At 50.2% G+C, this 20,429-nt stretch overlaps 1 protein-coding gene across 2 annotated transcripts; it reads right to left on the bottom strand.

Annotated features, from left to right (window-relative positions):
- Nucleotides 1-313: 313 nt before the first annotated feature.
- SLC25A42 (solute carrier family 25 member 42) lies at nucleotides 314-19,946 on the bottom strand. Of its 2 annotated transcripts, none has more exons than XM_077788871.1 (8): nucleotides 19,897-19,946; nucleotides 11,863-11,979; nucleotides 10,095-10,206; nucleotides 8,309-8,334; nucleotides 6,824-6,990; nucleotides 5,362-5,478; nucleotides 4,856-5,007; nucleotides 314-3,468 (listed from the first exon to the last, which is right to left on the bottom strand). In XM_077788871.1, the coding sequence occupies exons 2-8, from the start codon at nucleotides 11,938-11,940 to the stop codon at nucleotides 3,143-3,145; spliced, it is 978 nt and encodes a 325-aa protein (XP_077644997.1). In that variant the 5' UTR covers nucleotides 11,941-11,979; nucleotides 19,897-19,946; the 3' UTR covers nucleotides 314-3,142. The 2 variants fall into 2 exon arrangements, with proteins under 2 accessions (XP_077644997.1, XP_077644996.1); XM_077788870.1 differs by lacking the exon at nucleotides 19,897-19,946 and adding an exon at nucleotides 12,204-14,811.
- Between the last annotated feature and the right edge of the window lie 483 nt (nucleotides 19,947-20,429).

Genomic DNA, 20,429 nt, shown 5'->3' with positions numbered 1-20,429 from the left:
ATCCAGATCCAAGAAAAGCCGTCAAAATCGACACACACACATCGATGGTGAGGGCACGGGAAAAGGCAATTAACAGTGTTTGTGCTAATTAAGAGATGCATAGAACACACGGGCAGTGACCGGTGCTGGGGCACCCTGCAGCTCGTGGTGATTTTGGGGGGAAAACATGGAAAAAAAGGGAGGGAAAGGGGGGAAAGAGGAAAAAGGGGAAAGAAAGGGGAAAGGGGAAAGGGAAAAGGGGAAAAGGGGAAAGGGGAAAGGGAAAAAGGAAAAGGGGAAAGGGGAAAGGGGAAAGGGGAAAGGGGAAAGGGGAAAGGGGAAAGGGGAAAGGGGAAAGGGGAAAGGGGAAAGGGAAAAGGGAAAAGGGAAAAGGGGAAAGAAAAAAGGGGAAAGGGAAAAGGGAAAAGGGGAAAGGGGAAAGGGGAAAGGGGAAAGGGGAAAGGGGAAAGGGGAAAGGGGAAAGGGAAAAGGGGAAAGGGAAAAGGAAAAAGGGGAAAGGGAAAAGGGGAAAGGGAAAAGGGGAAAGGGAAAAGGGGAAAGGGAAAAGGGGAAAGGGGAAAGGGGAAAGGGGAAAGGGGAAAGGGGAAAGGGGAAAGGGGAAAGGGAAAAGGGGAAAGGGAAAAGGGGAAAGGGAAAAGGGGAAAAGAAAGGGGGAAATCAGCCCCTGGAAGGTACAAAGTGAAGATGCCAAAGGAGTCAGGAAAGTTCCCCAAAACCATCCCGTGGTGCCAGAAATTCCTGGAGCATCCAGGCTGTGAGGGGAAAACGTGGTTGTGCTGTTTGAGAAATGCTAAAAAGCTGCAATTTTGACGTTTTGGGTGCATTTTTTTGGACCTGGTTTTCTCGAAGTGCCAGTGCGGGGCTCAAGGTGCAGGACAAGCAGGAGGAGGGAGAGGAAAAGAAAACCAAAAAGCACAAATTTGGTGGTGATGCTTTAAGGATCCGTGAGAAAGGGGAGGGGGAAATCAAATTTGAGAGGAATAAAATGAAAAATTAGGGAATTGCAGGAAAGGAAAAAAGGGTAAAACTCCTGTTTTGAGTTGTTTCCTTTCTCAGAGCTCTTCCTGGCCAGCACACCTCAGAAAAAAATCTGGAACGTGTCTGAATCCATGCAGGGAAGAAGAGAAAGGAAGGGAACACTCTGTTTCCCCTTTTCTACATTCAAAAAAAAAAAAAAGAAAAAAAAAAAAGCGCTTTTTAAACCAACCCAAAGCAGCAACACTCTCTGAGAGAAACAAAAGCACCAAAACCATCACAGGCTGAACTCAAGGATCTGCCCCTGGACGAACACCCAGCCTGCAAAACTTGTGGGGAAATTGGCTGAAATTCTGAATTTAAATCAGGTGCAGCTGCTAATTAAAGAACAACTTGTCAGCACCCCCGGGTTGCTGGAATTGCTGCTTTTCCCAGCTGGGAGGGGACAAGGAAGGGACAGGACGTGGGGATATGAGCAGTGCTGGGAATTCCTCCCTCTGGATCAGGACAAGAGCAGGATAATTGGCTTCTCCATTGGAGAAAAGAAATGGGGGGGCTGAGCGAGGGGAAAGCCCAAAAAAATGACCCAGAATTCGTGGCCATCACCTCCCAAAAGCCCAGGGATCTTTAACTCCCAGGTCAATCAGGGAACGCGTCGCCCTGCTGGGCCCGGGGGCAGAATTCCTGAGGCCAAATCCCAGTTCCAGTCTGCCCCAGTGCTGGGAATTTCTGTGTGCCACCACTCCAGCGCCATTCCCACGCCCCCTGATTCCCAAGGAAATATTTGGCATCAGGAGCAGCTCCGTGCTCCGAAGAAGTGCAAAGACAAAAAAGAAAGGAGAAGGCTGCTCCTGCCCCCTTGTGCAATTCCCACTCATCCCATCCAGCCGCAGCAGCTCGAGCACAGAACAACCAGGAAAGGACAGGCTTGAAGGTCAATCTTCTCTTTTCCCTCGCATTATGGACTCCCTGGAAAGGGATTTTTCCACCTTGGTTTGTGTCATCTGATCAAGAGGAGTCTGAAGTCTGCTCTGACCTCTGAATTTAACAGAGGGAATGATCATCCACTGAAAAAAAACAACCTCCATTTCCCTGAAAACCGATTGGAAAGAGGAACACCGAGAGATTGTCCCGAATCCCAGCTGGAAGCGATTGGCACTGTCGGGCCAACGCCGCGGTGCCCACAGGGATGGAATTCCAAGGGGAATTTTAGGGATGAGTTAACGAGCAGAGGCGACAGGACCTACACAGCAGGTACCAAACGGGACAAGCAGGACGGCCAGGAGCTGGCCCGGCTCTTTTGGGGTGCAGCGGGGTTTGCTCTCACACGGTGCACAGAGCAGCGCCGACACCGAGTGCAAAGGGGGTTTTGGAGGATGGACCCTCCTCCCTCCGTGCAGGCAGCCCTGGGAGCGCTGCCTCTGCAGGGCAGGCAGCCCAGAGGGGAAATACAAAAGCAGCTGGAGCGGATCCAGTTTGGGAATGCAGGCCTTGCTCACGCCGACAGCGCACGGAGGGAAATTTCCTTCGTGAAAGGGCTCGGAGCTCCCCTCCTCCGTGTCCTCCAGTCTTTGGTAATCTCAGAGGGACACCACAAACGAGGGACTTGGATGCAGCTCAACCCAAAAACCCAAGGAAAATCCGTGGAAAAAGGGCAGCATTCCCAGCCAGAGGAAACATTCAGCTTTCGGAACAAGTGTAGCGTCCTGGGCCTGCTCTGCCCTGCTTTCACAGCCCACAGGAATCTGGAATTCCCGAGGGATCACACTGGGATATTGCACTTGGCAGAACGTAGGGAGTACAGAACTGCCGCTTCCCAGATCCAGGGGGTCATTCCCAACAGCTCCGAGCCCCCTCTTCCATCATCCACCGCTTCCTTCTGCCCACGGAGAGCCAGCTGAGGAGCCAGGAGCAGCACAGGTGGGGTGGGAGGCTCCACAGTCCATGGGAAGGCTGAGGCAGCTGCTTTGGAGGAGGACTCAGCTCTGCAGGATCGGGAATTTTTCACTTAGGCTTCCAAATTAAAAAGGGGGAAAAAATATACCCGGGAACAACAGGAAAAACCAAAGAAAACCCCAACAAACGGGCGAGTTCCCAGCTGCAGGAGCACGTGGGAGGCCGGGGAAGAACAAACTGCTCTTTCCACACGTGGCAGGCCACGAAGCCACTACCTCTGGAGGCCGGGGCCGCGCTGCAGCTTGCGCAGCAGGATCTGCGTCAGGTCGAAGGTGGTGAAGCTGATGCCCACGGCGATGGGGCCCTTCACCCAGTTCATGCTGAGCCCTTTGTAGAGGCCTCGCACCAGCCCCTCCTCGCGCACGATGTCCTGCATGGTGAGCAGGATGGAGCTGTAGCTGTGGCCCAGCACGCCGGCCGTCTGCATGCGGCGCCGCACCACGTCCAGCGGGTACGAGGCCGACTGGCCGATGAGGCCGGCGCACGCCCCGAACAGCAGCCGCTCCGGGGGCGAGGGCTGCGCCCTGCCGCTGTGCTCTGGGGGGACACGGAGGGGCGCGGGGCAGTCCTGGGCACCCGCTCAGGGCTGCCGGCCCGGGGGCTCGTCCTTACGCGGGGTTTGTTTTTCCCCACCTTGTTCTCCCTGCGGTTTGCTACCCACTGTTTGCTCCCCAGGGTTTGCTCCCCAGGTTTTGTTCCCCAGATTTTGCTCCCCAGGTTTTGTTCCCCAGGTTTCACTCCCCAGGTTTTGTTCCCCAGGTTTTGTTCCCGAGGTTTTGTTCCCCAAGTTTTGCCCCCCAAGTTTCACTCCCCAGGTTTTGCTCCCAAGGTTTTGTTCCCCAAGTTTCGCTCCCAAGGTTTTGTTCCCCAAGTTTCGCTCCCAAGGTTTTGTTCCCCAAGTTTCGCTCCCAAGGTTTTGTTCCCCAAGTTTCGCTCCCGAGGTTTTGTTCCCCAAGTTTCACTCCCCAGGTTTTGCTCCCAAGATTTTGTTCCCCAAGTTTCTCTCCCAAGGTTTTGTTACCCAAGTTTTGCCCCCCAAGTTTCACTCCCCAGGTTTTGCTCCCAAGGTTTTGTTCCCCAAGTTTCACTCCCCAAGTTTCACTCAGGTTCCGCTCCCAAGGTTTTGTTCGCCAAGTTTCGCTCCACAGGTTTTGCTCCCAAGGTTTTGCCCCCCAAGTTTCACTCCCCAGGTTTTGTTCGCCAAGTTTCGCTCCCGAGGTTTTGTTCCCCAAGTTTTGCCCCCCAAGTTTCACTCCCCAGGTTTTGCTCCCCAGGTTTCACTCCCCAGGTTTTGTTCCCCCAGTTTTGCTCCTGAGGTTTTGTTCCCCAAGTTTTGTCCCCTAAGTTTCCCTCCCCAGATTTTGCTCCCAAGATTTTGCTCCCCAAGTTTCACTCCCCAGGTTTTGCTCCCAAGATTTTGTACCCCAGGTTGTTCTCTTGAGGTTTTGTTCCTCAAGTTTTGCTTCACAAGTTTCACTCACCAGGTTTTGCTCCCCAGGTTTTGTTTTTCCCAAGTTTTGCTCCCAAGGTTTTGTTCCCCAGGCTGAGCTCCCAAGTTTTGTTCCCCAAGTTTTGCTCCCAAGCTTTTTTTTCCCCAGGTTGAGCTCCCAAGGTTTTGTTCCTTAGCTTTTGCTGCCCAGGTTGAGCTCCCAAGCAAAATCATTAGAAAAGGTCCCCAAATCACTAGAAAAGGTCCCATGAAACAAAACCCCGAGTTATATCACATTTACTGACATGTCACAGCTACAACTCCCCAGGCTTTATTCCCAACTTATGCACAACCAAGTCCTTCTCCACCTGGAAATTCCACTTTTTCCCTCCACAGACCAGGCAGAGCCTTCCTGCAGCTTTCCTTGCTCACACCCCAGAGCTGCAGAGACCCCAAGGCCAGATTCCAGCAGCCTCCAGCATTTCCCCCATTTACCTGCGTGCACTTTCTTCAGCGTCTCGTAGGTGAAGAAGCTGAGGCCGGCGTAGGGGATGACGCCCAGGATGGTGGGCGTGAAGCCCCTGTACAAGGTTTTCAGCCCCTCCTCCCGGGATATCCGGATGAAGACGTGCACAATGCTGCTGTACCTGGCGTGGGGACACGGGGAGAGCAGACCTGCGCTGGTCAGCGCCTGGGCTGCTCCCAGCAGGGCGCCCTGATGCATTAATTGGTAATTAATTTGGCTCTGAGCTCGTCGGGCAGCTCGGAGAGGGTTTCAGCTCTCCCACAGCCCTGCTGTGCTGTCTCTTGGGTCTCCCTGGATCCAGCTGGTCTCCCAGTATCCATCTCCTCCCACATCCACACCTCTGGACGTTGAATTGCTGCTCAGACCCCGGAGCTTAATCCCACCAAAGGCTCCCAGCAAGAAATGACCCCAAAAAATGGCAATAAAGCCACATCACCTTGTAAAAAACCCAAAAAGTTGTGCATGAGGCACTTACATCTCCTTGGGCGTGACAGCCATGCGGGCACGGACCATGTCCAGCGGGTAGGTGACCATGGCAGCTGTGGTGCCAGCCAGGGAGCCAGCAATGAAGCGAGGGAAAGGTGTCAGTGCCCTGGAATGGGGTGAGAGAAGAGACCAGAAGTCACCTGCAGCTGCAAATCCCACCTGGCTGCTGGGAACGGCACTGCTCTGCCTGCTGGGCGCTCCCAGCCACCCCACAGGGAAAATCCATGGGAAGGAGAGGAGCTGGAGCATCCCCTCGCAGCTTCCTGTGCCTCAGAGCTTCCTCCTCAAAGGCTCCACCTTGGAGCATCCCCCTCGAGCTTCTCCCTTGGAGCTTCCATCTTGGAACATCCCCCTCATGGCTTCTCCCTTGGAGCTTCCATCTTGGAGCTTCCCCCTCACAGTTTCCTCCCCCTCACAGGTCCCCTTCAGAGCTTCTTCCTCAGAGTTTCCTCTCAGAACTTCCCCTCACAGCCTCCCCCTGGTTAATGTCCACCTTGGAGCTTCCCCTCGCAGCTTCCACCTCAGAAATTCCACCTCGGAGTTTTCCCCTCAGAGCCTTCCCCCTCAGAGCTTCCATCTTGGAACTTTCCCTCACAGCTTCCACCTTGAAACCTCCACCTCAGAGCTTTTCCCTCCAAGTTTCCACTTTGGAGCTTCCCCCTCACAGTTTCCACCTTGGAGCTTCCCATCACAGCTTCCCCCTTGGAACCTCCACCTCAGAACTCTCCCCTCAGAGCTTCCACCTTGGAGCTTCTCCCTCAGAGCTTCCATCTTGGAGTTTCCCCCTCACAGTTTCCACCTTGGAGCTTCCCATCACAGCTTCCACCTTGGAACCTCCACCTCAGAACTCTCCCCTCAGAGCTTCCACCTTGGAGCTTCTCCCTCAGAGCTTCCATCTTGGAGTTTCCCTCTCAGAGCTTCCCCCTTGGAACCTCCACCTCAGAACTCTCCCCTCAGAGCTTCCACCTTGGAGCTTCTCTCTCAGAGCTTCCATCTTGGAGTTTCCCCCTCAGGGCTTCCATCTTGGAGCTTCTCCCTCAGAGCTTCCACCTTGAAACCTCCACCTCAGATCTCTCCCCTCAGAGCTTCCACCTCAGAACTCTCCCCTCAGAGCTTCCATCTTGGAGCTTCTCTCTCAGAGCTTCCATCTTGGAGTTTCCCCCTCAGGGCTTCCATCTTGGAGCTTCTCTCTCAGAGCTTCCACCTTGAAACCTCCACCTCAGATCTCTCCCCTCAGCGCTTTCTCCTCCAAGCTTCCACCTTGGAGCTTCCCCCATTACAGCTTCCCCCTTGGAACCTCCACCTCAGAACTCTCCCCTCAGAGCTTCCATCTTGGAAGCTCTGAGGGAGAAGCTCCATCTTGGAGTTTCCCCTCACAGCCTCCCCCTCGGAGCTCCCCGCTCAGGATCCAAGGATCCCAGCAGAGGATCCCCAGCCCTGCTGCCTCTTACTTTCCCTGGAATCCGTAGTAGTTGCCCAGGATCTGCTTGTACTCCTCGTGGGCGCAGAACTGGATGGCGGCGTAGGGGATCACCCGCACCATGGTGGCAGAGTTGCCTCTCCAGAGGCTCCAGAAGCCCTCGTTGAGGTAGGTGTGGTAGATCAGCCTGTAGGCTTCCTGCGGGGATAAACTGGGGTCAGGGAGAGCAGGAACGGGGGGCAGGAGCTGCCTCAAGGCTGAACCCTCCAACCCCGTCCCACAGCGCTGCCATGGCCGCCCGGAGCGTCCCCGGCACATCCATGTGCTCCAAAAGGCAGGTTGTGTGGAATAAATGCATAAATGGAAATTAATGAAAGAAAAATATCATAACTACACTTGTTTTTCACAGCATTTCCATCCCCACATCCCAGCCTAATTCCAGAATCCAGAGCTGACCTCACATCTCAACCCGTCCCACTGAGCTGTTGTGGCCTCCCCAGCATACCCTTGTGCTCCAAAAGGCAGTTTGTGTGGAATAAATGGATAAATGGAAATTAATTAAAGAAAAATATCATAACTACACTTGTTTTTCACAGCATTTCCATCCCCACATCCCAGCCTAATTCCAGAATCCAGAGCTGACCTCACATCTCAACCCGTCCCACTGAGCTGTTGTGGCCTCCCCGGCACACCCACATGCTCTAAAATGCAGTTTGTGTGAAATAAATTGATAAATCAATGGAAATTAATTAAAGAAAAATATCAGAATTGCACAGTTTGCTTGTTTTACAGAGCATTTCCATGCCCACATCCCAGCCTAATTCTGGAATCCAGCGAGGAGAGAGGGAAGCTCCACTCAAGAGCAAAGAAGGATTTTTACATCCCAGCCTGATTTGCCCTCTCAGGGAAGGCAAAATTTGCACAAAACCCCTTCCCAAAACCAAATTCAACTCCTGGGGGCCAGGCAGGAGGGTCTGGATCACACACACCACGCATGGAAAAGCTGGAATGCACAGGGAAAAAGCACTCGGATCCCAGATTTAATTCCCTGTAAATGCTGCAACAACTCCTGTGTGGCTGGGGGAAAGGAGTGAGCACTAGAAATGGTCAAAATCACATGGAAAGGTCCCAAAATCACAAGGAAAGGTCCCAAAATCACATGGAAAGGTCCCAAAATCACATGGAAAGGTCCCATAAACACAAAAAAGGGTCACCAAATCAACAGGAAAGGTCCCACAAACCCCAGGAAAGGTCCCAAAGCCACTAAAAAAGGTCCTAAAAGCCAAAGCCCTGAGTGAAGTCACATTTATTGTCACGTCACAGGTACAACCTGGAGTCTGAATCCCCCCAGCAATCACTGTCCTAATTAATCCTGTAATTAAAACCACCATTCCCAGTCTTTCCCGCTATGTTTTCATGGAATGCTGCTGATAAATCCCCCCCAAAAAAGTGAAATACAGGCCAACAAAATATTAATTTAACACATCAGGGCAACAGCAGGCAGACATCACCTCACCTTAGCAGAAAATCTTTTTGAAGACACTGAAAATAAAAACAAACAAAAAAAAGAAGATTAGGGCTTGCAAGACAAAAATAAAATTTGATCCACAAATCCCTAAATAAGGGATAAATAAACAGGTGTTTTGGCTAAAGGGATAAAAATAGAAGGAAAAGAATGAATGCAGGAGGAAATAGAGATTATTTGCCTCGTAAACGCTCCCATAATTTAGCACAAAAGTCTATTTTTTCCCCCTGCTGCCTGTTAGGAAAATTCAGTTTGTGCAGAATAAATGAATAAATGAATAAAGAAAAACAATTAATGAAAGAAAAACCATGCAAAGTGCACTGCTCACTTCTTTTTCAGAGCAGCTCCATCCCAGCAGAACTCAAATCAACCCCCTGATTTTTTTTATAGTTTGTTTTTTCCCCCACTTCCTTTGCATCCATCCGAAGTGACAGCACCTCTTTATCCCTGGAATGCACAGGCAGGATTTGGGCAGCAGGATTTGTCTGGCAGCTCTGCCACAGGAAGGGAAAACCCTGCCTGGAAAGTTTAATGAAACGTGGCTCCAATTAAGGGGCTGCAGCAGCTCCTGCCTCGCTCAGCTGAGACTTTGGGAGCCTCTCGAGTGCATCCAACAATTCCATGCAAATCCATTTTTCCCCTCTGCTGCTCCTCTGTGCAATGCAATGCTTTTATTTGGAATTTTTCTTTTTTTTTTTTTTTTTAAGGAATAAAAACCCACCTCGACGAACGGCGATGGTTATCGAGGGGGTTTTGTTCCTTTAAAAAAAAACATTATTAAAAAGAATAAAATGATTGAGTTGTGGGAAATTTATTGAGTTGTTGGGCTGGGAAAGCTCACCCACCCCTCTGCCATGGACACTTTCCACTATCCCAAGCCCCATTCCTCAGCTTCCAACTCAAGGCATCACTTGGATGATCCAAAGATGTTTTCCTTCCTCACAGCCAGGGAATAAAACCCCTTAGGGCAGCAAGAAACTAAAAAAACCCCTCTCAGATCCCAAAGAATTGCTCCCACTGGAAGATTTTAATCCCATCCTTTCCAGCCACTGGGATGGGCCGAATTTTTAGGGATTTTTAGGAAGGTGGCTGCCCAAATTCCAGGTGATCCCCTGGGTCAGCTGCTGCCCCAGCTCGGCTCTGTGGCTTCCCTCCCACCCCTGCTCCTGATGTTTCCACCCTAAAATGAACCTGGCTGTGTGGTTTTGGTGGGAAAAGCCAAAAATCCGGGTCCCGGGGGCAATCCCAGCCTCCCTGACCCACATCCCAGCGATTCCAGAGCTCCTTGCTCTGCCCAGAATGAAAATCATGTGAGGAAAAATCAATTCTAAATTAAATGTCAGCCAGGGATTAGGCTGAGCCCAGCTCGGTTAATCTGGGACGTCACCAGGCTTAAAATTCTTGGCTTTCCCAAATGTAGACTGAATTAAAAGGCTGTGCTGTTCCCTCTGGGATAATTGGAGGAATTGCACTGCAACAAGATCCCAAAATCCCCAAATCCTGCTAAACACACGGAAATTCTCCGTTCCACTCAGAGCAAAGTCATTTTCTGTGACAGCTCAGGGGTGCCAGAGCACACAAATCCAGGCGGGCAGCAGCTCCAGCGCCTGCTGCCTCGCATTTTGGAGAGAGCAGACACAATTTGGGCAGCCAGCCTTCAGCAGGGAACTCCCCCAGCCCAGCTCCCCCTTCCCGGAGTCTCCACATCTCCAGGAAAAGGAGCTGGATGAGCACAGAGGGCTCAAAGTTAAAAACAATTTGGGGAAAAAAAGTTCACCTTGGAACATGATTTTTGTCCTGTCCAGAGGAGCCACTGCAGTTTTAGCCACAGCCCCAGCCAGAGCCCCGGACATCAGGGAGTTCAGCACTTTCTCCTTCTCCTGGTTCTCCTGGGGGAGAAAAAAAAAGCATTGGATAGTGAGAAAATAATAATAAAAAAATCAATCCCACAAGGAACACCATTTCACCTTTTCTGCAGTGTTCACCCCAGGGTCAGGATTTGGGTCAGAATGTTTCACTGAGTTTGCAGCACAGCGAATTGCTGCCTGGGCCGTGAGGCAGAATTCCAAGCATTCCTCCTGCATGTGCTGTTTTCTCCCTGATATTTCTCTTTCTTCTCCCTCCCCAAGAGTTTTAGGCATGGGCAGAAGGGAAGTTTCTGGAAGAGAAGCACCCAAGCCCTATTCCCACATCATTCCCAAGCTCCTGAGGATAAATCCAGGCAGTTTTCCCCCTCTGATGGGTGGAATGAGAGGGATTCTGCTGCTGGAATTCCTGCTGCAGCTCATATTTATAAAATCAGCATTTTTCTCCCACAGAGAGGAGAAAAAAAAAAAAAAAAAAAAAAGCCATAAAATCCAACCCCGTAGAAGTTGTGGAGCGAGGACAAGCCCAGGCTTGATGTGTGAACTTTTGACACTCTGTGGATGAGAGGAGTTCACATTTTCCTTGTGTTTCCCAATCCCAAAGTTAATGTTTATGCCCCAAAACCCCTGGATCAGCTCAATTCCCCCTCCCCAGCCAAGCAAAGGTGAACTTCAGCCCCGGGTTTGGGCTAAAGCACAGCGAGGCTGCAGCCACCTCCCTTCTGCTGGGATCCCAGGGATCCAGGGGCAGCCACAGCTGCTCTGGGAATTCCATCCCAGCCAGGAATTCCCTCCCAATACCTCACACAAATTCCCCTTTTCCAGTCTGAAGCCATTCCCTCCATCCCTCATCCCAAATCTCTCCCCTGGAGCCCTTCCGGGCTCTGGGAGCAGCTCCAGGGTTTCTCTGGAGCTTCCCTTCTCCAACCTTGGGCACTTCCAGGGATTCCATCCCATTCCCTCCCCACCCTCCCAGGCAGGAATTCCATCCCAAAATCCCACCCCTCCCACCCTCTGGCAGTGGGAGCCATCCCCTGTGTCCTGTCCCTCCATCCCTCATCCCAAATCTCTCCCCTGGAGCCCTTCCAGGCTCTGGGAGCAGCTCCAGGGTTTTTCTGGAGCTTCCCTTCTCCAACCTTGGGCACTTCCAGGGATCCAGGGGCAGCCACAGCTGCTCTGGGAATTCCATCCCAGCCAGGAATTCCCTCCCAATACCTCACACAAATTCCCCTTTTCCAGTCTGAAGCCATCCCCTGTGTCCTGTCCCTCCATCCCTCACCCCAAATCTCTCCCCTGGAGCCCTTCCAGGCTCTGGGAGCAGCTCCAGGGTTTCTCTGGAGCTTCCCTTCTCCAACCTTGGGCACTTCCAGGGGTTCCATCCCATTCCCTATTCCATCCCAGTATCCAATCCCACCCTCTGGCAGTGGGAGCCACTCCCTGTGTCCTGTCCCTCCATCCTTTATCCAGAGTCTCTCCACGGTGGCTCCTGCAGGCACTGGAAGGTGACAGTGAGATGTCCCTGGAGCTCTTCCAGGCTGCACAATCCCAATTTTCCCAGCTTTTCCCCCACTCTGCTCACCCTGCAGCAGCTGCAGGTGCTTGCAGGGCTGGCTGCAGAAGTGCAGCTGGATCTCAGCCCTGCGCCCGGAGCTGCTCTGCCCGCCCAGCCCCGGCTCTCACCTCTGCAGGAATCCGGGCTGGGACGGGCTCCACATCCCTCTGCAATTCCACTGGAGCTCCTCTCACACCATTACCCATTCCAGTCACGCTTCCACGGGGCCAGCAGAGCTCCAGCTCCTAAAGGCAACCCAAAATCCAAAGGGAAAAGGTCAAAAGTGAGAAACAACCCGGTGATACAGCACGGGGATGGGCAGTGACCCGCCCCCAGGGCCATTTTCAGTGGGAAAACCCTCTCCCAGTTCCCAGAAAAAAGGAATTTCCAGGATCCTGGTGCCATTCCCTTCCTTTAAGGTATAAATGGATTTTTAGGGGGTGCCAGGTAAAAACTGTGCCATTCATACCCGCCCTTCTCGCCCCTCGAAGAACTCAGCTGCCATAAAACACCAAAATATCCATTAATTCCCAGAGAAATGGGGCAGAAAAACCAAAATATCCATAATTCCCAGGGAAAAGGGGCAGAAACACCAAAATATCCATTATTTCAGGGAAAAAGAAAAGAAACACCAAAATATCTATTAATTCCCAGAGAAATGGGGCAGAAACACCAAAATATCCATTAATTCCCAGGAAAAGGAGCAGAAACATCAAGATATCCAATAATTCCCAGGGAAATGGGGCAGAAACACCAAAATATCCATAATTCACAGGGAAAAGGAATAGAAACACCAAAATATCCATTAATTCCCAGGGAAAAGGGGCAGAAACACCAAAATATCCATAATTTCAGGGAAAAGGGGCAGATCCTCCCTTTCCAGGGATCATTTTGGTGACACTGGAGAAGGAAGGTGGAAATTTAAAACCCTCTGGCAAAGGGATAAAAAATAGCCCCAGGAAGGCGTCCCCGGGCTGGCCAGGAGCAAGGAGAGGTTATTTATTTTTGGGAAGAGAGGGATCCAGTGCCTCACACGTGCCACAGAGGGATTTGCCTCCCAGCACTCCTTCTCCCCCCAGAATTTTGGGATTTGCACAGGATTTTCCTGCTCTGAGATGTCCCAAACCCAAGATCCAAGAGAAAAGGCCGGCCTGACCTTGGCTGCGGGGCGTGGATGAAGGAATAATTCTGTTTTAAGGGAATAATTGGCTTTTTTAGCTCTGATTTTCTGACGTCTCTGCCTTTCGCCCCGCAGCTTTTTCAGCCTGGAGTATCCAGGGCTGGGATTGCTGCTGTGAAAAGCCTGAGGTGGCCCTGGAGGACAAAAATCACTTTTCTGAGCCACGAATCTGCTCCAACAGCCCCGCTCTGCAAGGTGAAACCCTCCAGGGAATGTTTTATCAGGATATGAAAATTCCTGAATTCAGGAACTTTTTGCCCCTGGCTCTTCCCTCCCTCTGATGCCTGCATGACATTTTGCTTACTTGGAGCTAAAAAACCATTTCCAGCCTCTTTTTTCCTCATTTTTTTTGGACAATTCCAGGTGCTTTGTGCTCCTCGGCACCTTTCAGACGTGCTGAGCTGTTTTTTAACTCTCAGGAATTAATTCAACACCCCCGCAGCTCTTTAACCACCCCAAAATTAAGGAAGTTTTGGGGTTTGGGAGGATTTTTGGATCATCTCAGCCCAGCCCACACAGAATTCCTCCCCAATTTTCCCAGCTCCACCTTTCCCTTTTCCCGCCTCTCCAGCGAAACACGGATGAAAAATTAAAACTTTACAATTTGAATAAATTGTAGGGAACGGGAATGTTTATTTAGGGATTTATTGCCCTTTCATGGACATGCTCCCCTCTGAGAACCCTCGATATTCTTTAATTACCTTTACTAATTTCTAAATGCACAGAATTTCATAATAAGTTAATGCATATTTTTATTTTGCTGATTTCACATTGTACTTACAGCTAGTTACACTCGTACTCAGTTTTTTGTCAGAAAGAACTCCTGGGTCACTCTGTCCTGTTTCAAGGTTTGAGGAGTTTTTCTCATTTCTTATCTTTCAGTGTGAAAATTTGCTAAATTTGCCTTTTTTTTTTTTTTTTTTTTTAGCTAGGATAGTTTCACTAAGGCTGTATATTAACTAGACTAAACAGCATATTTAGTAAGCTTAAAGTACCACCTTTTACCTGAATTGAAATAAATTTTTCCTCTGTCTCACCGGGTGCTTGGGAATTGCCAAATTTCCTCCCCCCACCCGTTTTGTCGTCCCCCTCCAGGCCCCAAAATTCGGGCAGAGCCAAATCCAGGGATTCCCAATTCCGAGGGTGTTTGGGGAGCTCAGGAGGGATAAATGCAGTTTTTGGTGGGATGGAACACCAGGAAAAATTCCCTCACATCCCACAAAAACCCCGCCAGGAGCAGAGATCCCCCCCCAGTCCCCCTTGAGCAGCACAGCCTTAATTATTTCTAATTAATTCTGATTATTCCTCACGCCTGCAGGTGCCCCCTGCCCTTCTCGCCCCTCCTGATCTCCCAAAAAGGAGCAGGAAAATTCCCTTTTTTTGGGGAGGAAAGCACAGGTGGAGACATTCCCCCGGCCCTGCCTGCAGCAAAGGAATGTAGGGCACAATATCAGATTTATCCCTGCCAAAAATATCCCTCCCTGCCCAGCAAAAATAGAAATTGTGCTAAAGGGCTCAGCAAGGCACAGAGCAACTTTCTGCCCAAGCAGAACAATTGGAAGGAGAGGCCCGGCAGGAAAATTGCCAAATGGATTGATTTTTGCATGAGGATGGGGTGATTTATCCACAATATTCCCTTTTTTTCCTGTTCACACACATTCCTTTCCTATTTAAATCTATGTATTTATATCTCTATTTATAAATATATAGATATATTCCTATTTACATCTATATAATTCTATATATTTGCATGAGGATGAGGCAATTTATCCACAATATTCCCTTTTTTTTCCTGTTCACACACATTCCTTTCCTATTTAAATCTATGTATTTATATCTCTATTTATAAATATATAGATATATTCCTATTTAAATCTATGTATTTATTTATAAATATAGGTATATATTCCTATTTAAATCTATGTATTTATATCTCTATTTATAAATATAGATCTATTTAAATTGGAATATATCTATATTTATAAATAGAGATACAAATACATAGATTTAAAAAGGAATATACATCTATATTTATAAATAATAAAATATAATTATATAGTGTAATTATCTATTAATAATATATAATATAATATAATATGATATAATATAATAATATAATATAGAATAGAATAGAACGTAATATAATGTAATGTAATGGAATATAATATAATGTAATAGAATAAAATATAATAATATAATACAATAATATATGATAATTATAACATACATAATTATATAGTGTAATTATATATAATATAATGTAATATAATGCAGTATAATGTAATATAATGTAATGTAATATAATATAATATATGTAATATAATATAATATATGTAATATAATATAATATATGCAATATAATATACTATAATATAACATAACATTATATTCCATTATATTCCATTATATAATAATTCACAATGGAGCCACAAAACCCAACAACTGTCTCAAAATTCGGCCCAAATTCAGAGTTTTGGTGTCAGTTTGTGGTGCCTGGCTGTGAAAACCCAAACTGATTTGGCACCTGCCTCAGCCTGGCTCGTTCAGGACCCAGCAAAACAAAAGGAACCCAAAAAAACCCCAAAAAACCCCAAAAAACCCCAAAAAACCCAACCAAACTGGCGATTAAATGTGCTTTTTTCCTCACCCGCTCCTGGGTTATTTTTATTGTGCTGAGGGTTTGGGGAGGGAATAATTAAATTAATAATTAAATCAGGAACTTAAAATAGAATAAAAATATTAACAAGAATATTTAAATGTGTAAAAGATAATATTAATATTAATAATTAAATCAATAAGCATTAATATTAATAATGAATTCATTATTAATCCATATCATTGTGATTATTAATTCAGATTATTGTGATTATTCCCACTATTGTGAGTATCAATTCCCATTATTGTGATCATTTATTCAGATTATTCCCATTATTCCTGTTATTGTGGTTAATTCAGATTATAGTGGTTATTAATTCAGATTATTGTGATTTTTTATTCCCATTATTCTGATTATTAATTCAGATTATTCCCATTTTTTCCATTGTTGTGATCATTAATTCAGATTATTCCCATTTTTTCCCTTGTCGTGGTTATTAATTCGGGTTATTCCCATTTTTCCCGTTATTGTGATTATTTATTCCCATTATTTTCATTATTAATTGGGATTATTCAGAGCTGATCTCTGCCCTGCAGGCCCGGCCCTTCCCTGCAGGCAGTTTTATCTCAGGGGACGCAGCCCCTGGGCAGGGAGCCACAAAAAGTTTGTTCTGCCAAGAAAAAAAAACTCAATTCTGCTTTTTCTTTTAAATAGTAAAGAAACGAATACATTTCCTGGAAAAATTCTAAATTTCAATTTAATTTTTTCTAGGAAAAAATGTAAGTTTCAATTTGATTATGATCTGGGGAAAATTAAATTTAAATTTGATTATTTTCTAGGAAAAAAATTGAATTTCAATCGGATTGTTTTCTGGAAAAACATTAAGTTTTAATTTGATTATTTTCTGGAAAATTTTTAAATTAATTTTTTTTTCTTGAAATTTTTTTTAATTTAAATTGTGGATTTTTCTGGACATTTCTTAATTTAATTTTTTTTTCTGGGAAGTTAAAAAATTTTGTTACTTTCTGGGGAAAAAAAAAATTTATTAGTATTGAAGTGAAAAAAATCAGAATAAATCTTCCTCCAAGTAGCAGCAAAATATCTCAAATTGACCCCTGACTTTTGAGGATTTTTTTTTCTGCAGCCTCCTAAATTCTGACACACCAAAAGCACCTGGAGCCCAAGCAGCGGCGCTAAAATGTAATTAAATTACATTTAAAATGAAATTAAATCCAAATTGGGATTCTTGCAGTTCCCTCGGCAGAGGATTTTGACACCCGACCCCCCCAGAGCCTGGGACCCCAAAAATCCCCGGGAGTCGGAGGGAAAAAAGAATTCCACTAAAGGAAGGAAAAAGGGAAGGAAAAAGGGAAGGAATAAAGATTTCTATGTAAATAAAAGGAATAAGTGAAGGAATAAGTGAAGGAATAAAGATTTCTATATAAATAAAGGAATAAATAAATCAATAATTTGACATAAAGAAAGGAATAAAGAATGGAATAAGTGAAGGAATAAGTAAGTGAAGGAATAAAGAAAGGAATAAAGATTTCTATATAAATAAAGGAATAAGTGAAGGAATAAATAAAGGAATAAGTGAAGGAATAAGTGAAGGAATTAATAAGTGAAGGAATTAATATTTCTATATAAATAAAGGAATAAATAAATAGAAAGGAATGAAGGAAGGAATTTATATTTCTATATAAATAAAGGAAAAAAAAATAAATAATTTGACATAAATAAAGGAATAAGTGAAGGAATAAGTAAGTGAAGGAATAAGTGAAGGAATTAATATTTCTATATAAATAAAGGAATAAATAAATAGAAAGGAATAAAAAAAGGAATAAATATTTCTATATAAATAAAGGAATAAATAAATAAATTGACACAAATAAAGGAATAAATAAAGGAATAAATAAAGGAATTTCTATATAAATAAATAAATAATTTGATTTAAATAAAGGAATAAATAAAAGAATAAAACGAGGCACAGAGAGACACAGGGAAGGTGGCAGGGCAGGAAAAGGGACTCGGGGACACTCTGGGATGGTGGCAGGGCACAGAGCGGGACAGGCCGGGAAACCGGGCAGGGAAACGGGGAAACGGGGAAACGGGGAAACGGGGAAACGGGGAAACGGGGAAACGGGGAAACCGGGCAGGGAAACGGGGAAACGGGGAAACCGGGCAGGGAAACGGGGAAACGGGGAAACCGGGCAGGGAAACGGGGAAACGGGGAAACCGGGCAGGGAAACGGGGAAACGGGGAAACGGGGAAACCGGGCAGGGAAACGGGAAACGGGGAAACGGGGAAACGGGGAAACCGGGCAGGGAAACGGGGAAACGGGGAAACCGGGCAGGGAAATGGGGAAACGGGGAAACGGGGAGGGAAACGGGGAAACGGGGAAACGGGAAACCGGGCAGGGAAACGGGGAAACGGGGAAACGGGGAGGGAAACGGGGAAACCGGGCAGGGAAACGGGGAAACCGGGCAGGGAAACGGGGAAACCGGGCAGGGAAACGGGGAGGGAAACGGGGAAACGGGGAGGGAAACGGGGAAACGGGGCAGGGAAACGGGGAAAAGGGGAGGGAAACGGGGAAAAGGGGAGGGAAATGGGGAAACCGGGCAGGGAAATGGGGAAACGGGGAAACGGGGAGGGAAACGGGAAACCGGGCAGGGAAACGGGGAAAAGGGGAGGGAAACGGGGAAACGGGGAGGGAAACGGGGAAACGGGGAGGGAAACGGGGAAAAGGGGCAGGGAAACGGGGAAACGGGGCAGGGAAACGGGGAAACGGGGCAGGGAAACGGGGAAACGGGGCAGGGAAACGGGGAAACGGGGAGGGAAACGGGGAAACGGGGAAATGGGGAAACCGGGCAGGGAAACGGGGAAACGGGGCAGGGAAACGGGGAGGGAAAAAGGAACGGGGAAAAGGGGAGGGAAACGGGGAAACCGGGCAGGGAAATGGGGAAACCGGGCAGGGAAACGGGGAGGGAAAAAGGAACGGGGAAAAGGGGAGGGAAACGGGGAAACGGGGCAGGGAAACGGGGAAACCGGGCAGGGAAACGGGGAAACGGGGAGGGAAACGGGGAAACCGGGCAGGGAAAAGGGGAGGGAAAAGGGGCAGGGAAAAGGGGCAGGGAAACGGGGCAGGGAAACGGGGAAAAGGGGAGGGAAAAGGGGCAGGGAAAAGGGGAAAAGGGGCAGGGAAAAGGGGAAAAGGGGAGGGAAAAGGGGCAGGGAAAAGGGGAAAAGGGGCAGGGAAAAGGGGAAAAGGGGAGGGAAAAGGGAGCGGGGAGGAAAGGAGGGGCTGGAAAAGGCCGGGAAAAGGGGCAGGGAAAAGGGAGAGGGGAAAAGGGAACAGGGAAACGGGGAAAGGAAAAAGGAACAGGGAAAAGGGGAGGGAAAAGGGAGCGGGGAAACGGGGCAGGGAAAGGGAGAAAGGAAAAAGGAGCGGGGAAAAGGAGCCGGGAGAAGGGAGCAGGGCCCGGGAGTCGGGAAAAGGAGCCGGGAGGAAAGCGGGGAAAGGAACCGGGAGCGGGGAGCACAGCCCGGGAGCCGGGAGAGGAGCCGGGAGCAGGGAGAGGAACCGGGAGCAGGGAGAGGAACCGGGAGCAGGGAGAGGAACCGGGAGAGGAGCCGGGAGCCGGGAAAGCGGCGCAGCAGCAGCGCAGCTCTCCCGGAGCCCTCCCGGAGCCCTCCCGGAGCCCTCCCGGAGCTCTCCCGGAGCTCTCCCGGAGCCCTCCCGGAGCTCTCCCGGAGCCCTCCCGGAGCTCTCCCGGAGCTCTCCCGGAGCTCTCCCGGAGCCCCGGGCGAGCACGGCCAAGGCCGGCGCCGCTCCCCCGCGGCCCGGCCCGGTCACGGCCGCTGTCCCGAGCGCACCGGGGCGGCCCCGCGGGCCCGGCCGGCCGCGGGCGAGCGGCGGGAGGCCGCGGCAAGGGCACGGCCACGGCAACCTCCGCCGCCACAACGGGAGCGGCCGCCCGGGCCGGGTCAGTGCCGGTGCCGCCCGGGCCGGCCCCGCTCCCTCCGGTCCTGCACTCTCCGGTCCAGCCCCGCTCTCACCGGTGCGGCCCGGGCCGGTGCCGCTCTCCCCGGCCCGCTCTCCCCGGTCCCTCCCCGGGCCAGCCCCGCTCTCACCGGCCCCGCTCTCCCCGGCCCGCTCTCCCCGGCCCCTCCCCGGGCCGGTGCCGCTCTCCCCGGCCCGCTCTCCCCGGTCCCTCCCCGGGCCAGCCCCGCTCTCACCGGCCCCGCTCTCCCCGGCCCGCTCTCCCCGGCCCCTCCCCGGGCCAGCCCCGCTCTCCCCGGCCCGCTCTCCCCGGTCCCTCCCCGGGCCAGCCCCGCTCTCCCCGGCCCGCTCTCCCCGGTCCCTCCCCGGGCCAGCCCCGCTCTCACCGGCTCCGCTGCGCGTCCGTCCCGGCCGCGTCCGCCGCCGCCAGGCCGCCCCCGCTGCGCCGCGGGAGGCGGGGCCCGCCGCGGGGCGCGGCCAATCGGCGCGGCGCGGGCAGAGCCGTGCGCGGGGATTGGCTAACCGGAGCGGATTGACAGAGAAGATGACCAATGGAGCGAGAGGGGGCCCGGCGAGGGGCGGGGCGTCGGTAGCGGCACGGGGCGGGCGGGGAGCGCGGCCGGGCCCGGGGACCGCGAACGGGGACCCCGACCGACCCCACCGGGAGCCCAAAGAGCCCCACCGGGACCCCGACCGGCCCCACCGGGAGCCCAAAGAGCCCCACCGGGAGCCCGACCAGCCCCACCGGGACCCCGACCGGCCCCACCGGGAGCCCAAAGAGCCCCACCGGGACCCCGACCGGCCCCACCGGGAGCCCAAAGAGCCCCACCGGGAGCCCAAAGAGCCCCACCGGGAGCCCAAGGAGCCTCACCGGGAGCCCAAAGAGCCCCACCGGGACCCCGACCGGCCCCACCGGGAG

Source organism: Lonchura striata, chromosome 28 (genome assembly GCF_046129695.1).
Source record: "Lonchura striata isolate bLonStr1 chromosome 28, bLonStr1.mat, whole genome shotgun sequence".
NCBI classification, from domain to species: domain Eukaryota; kingdom Metazoa; phylum Chordata; class Aves; order Passeriformes; family Estrildidae; genus Lonchura; species Lonchura striata.
Note: the sequence above shows the minus strand (reverse complement) of the source record. Positions and strands in the feature narration are given on the sequence as shown.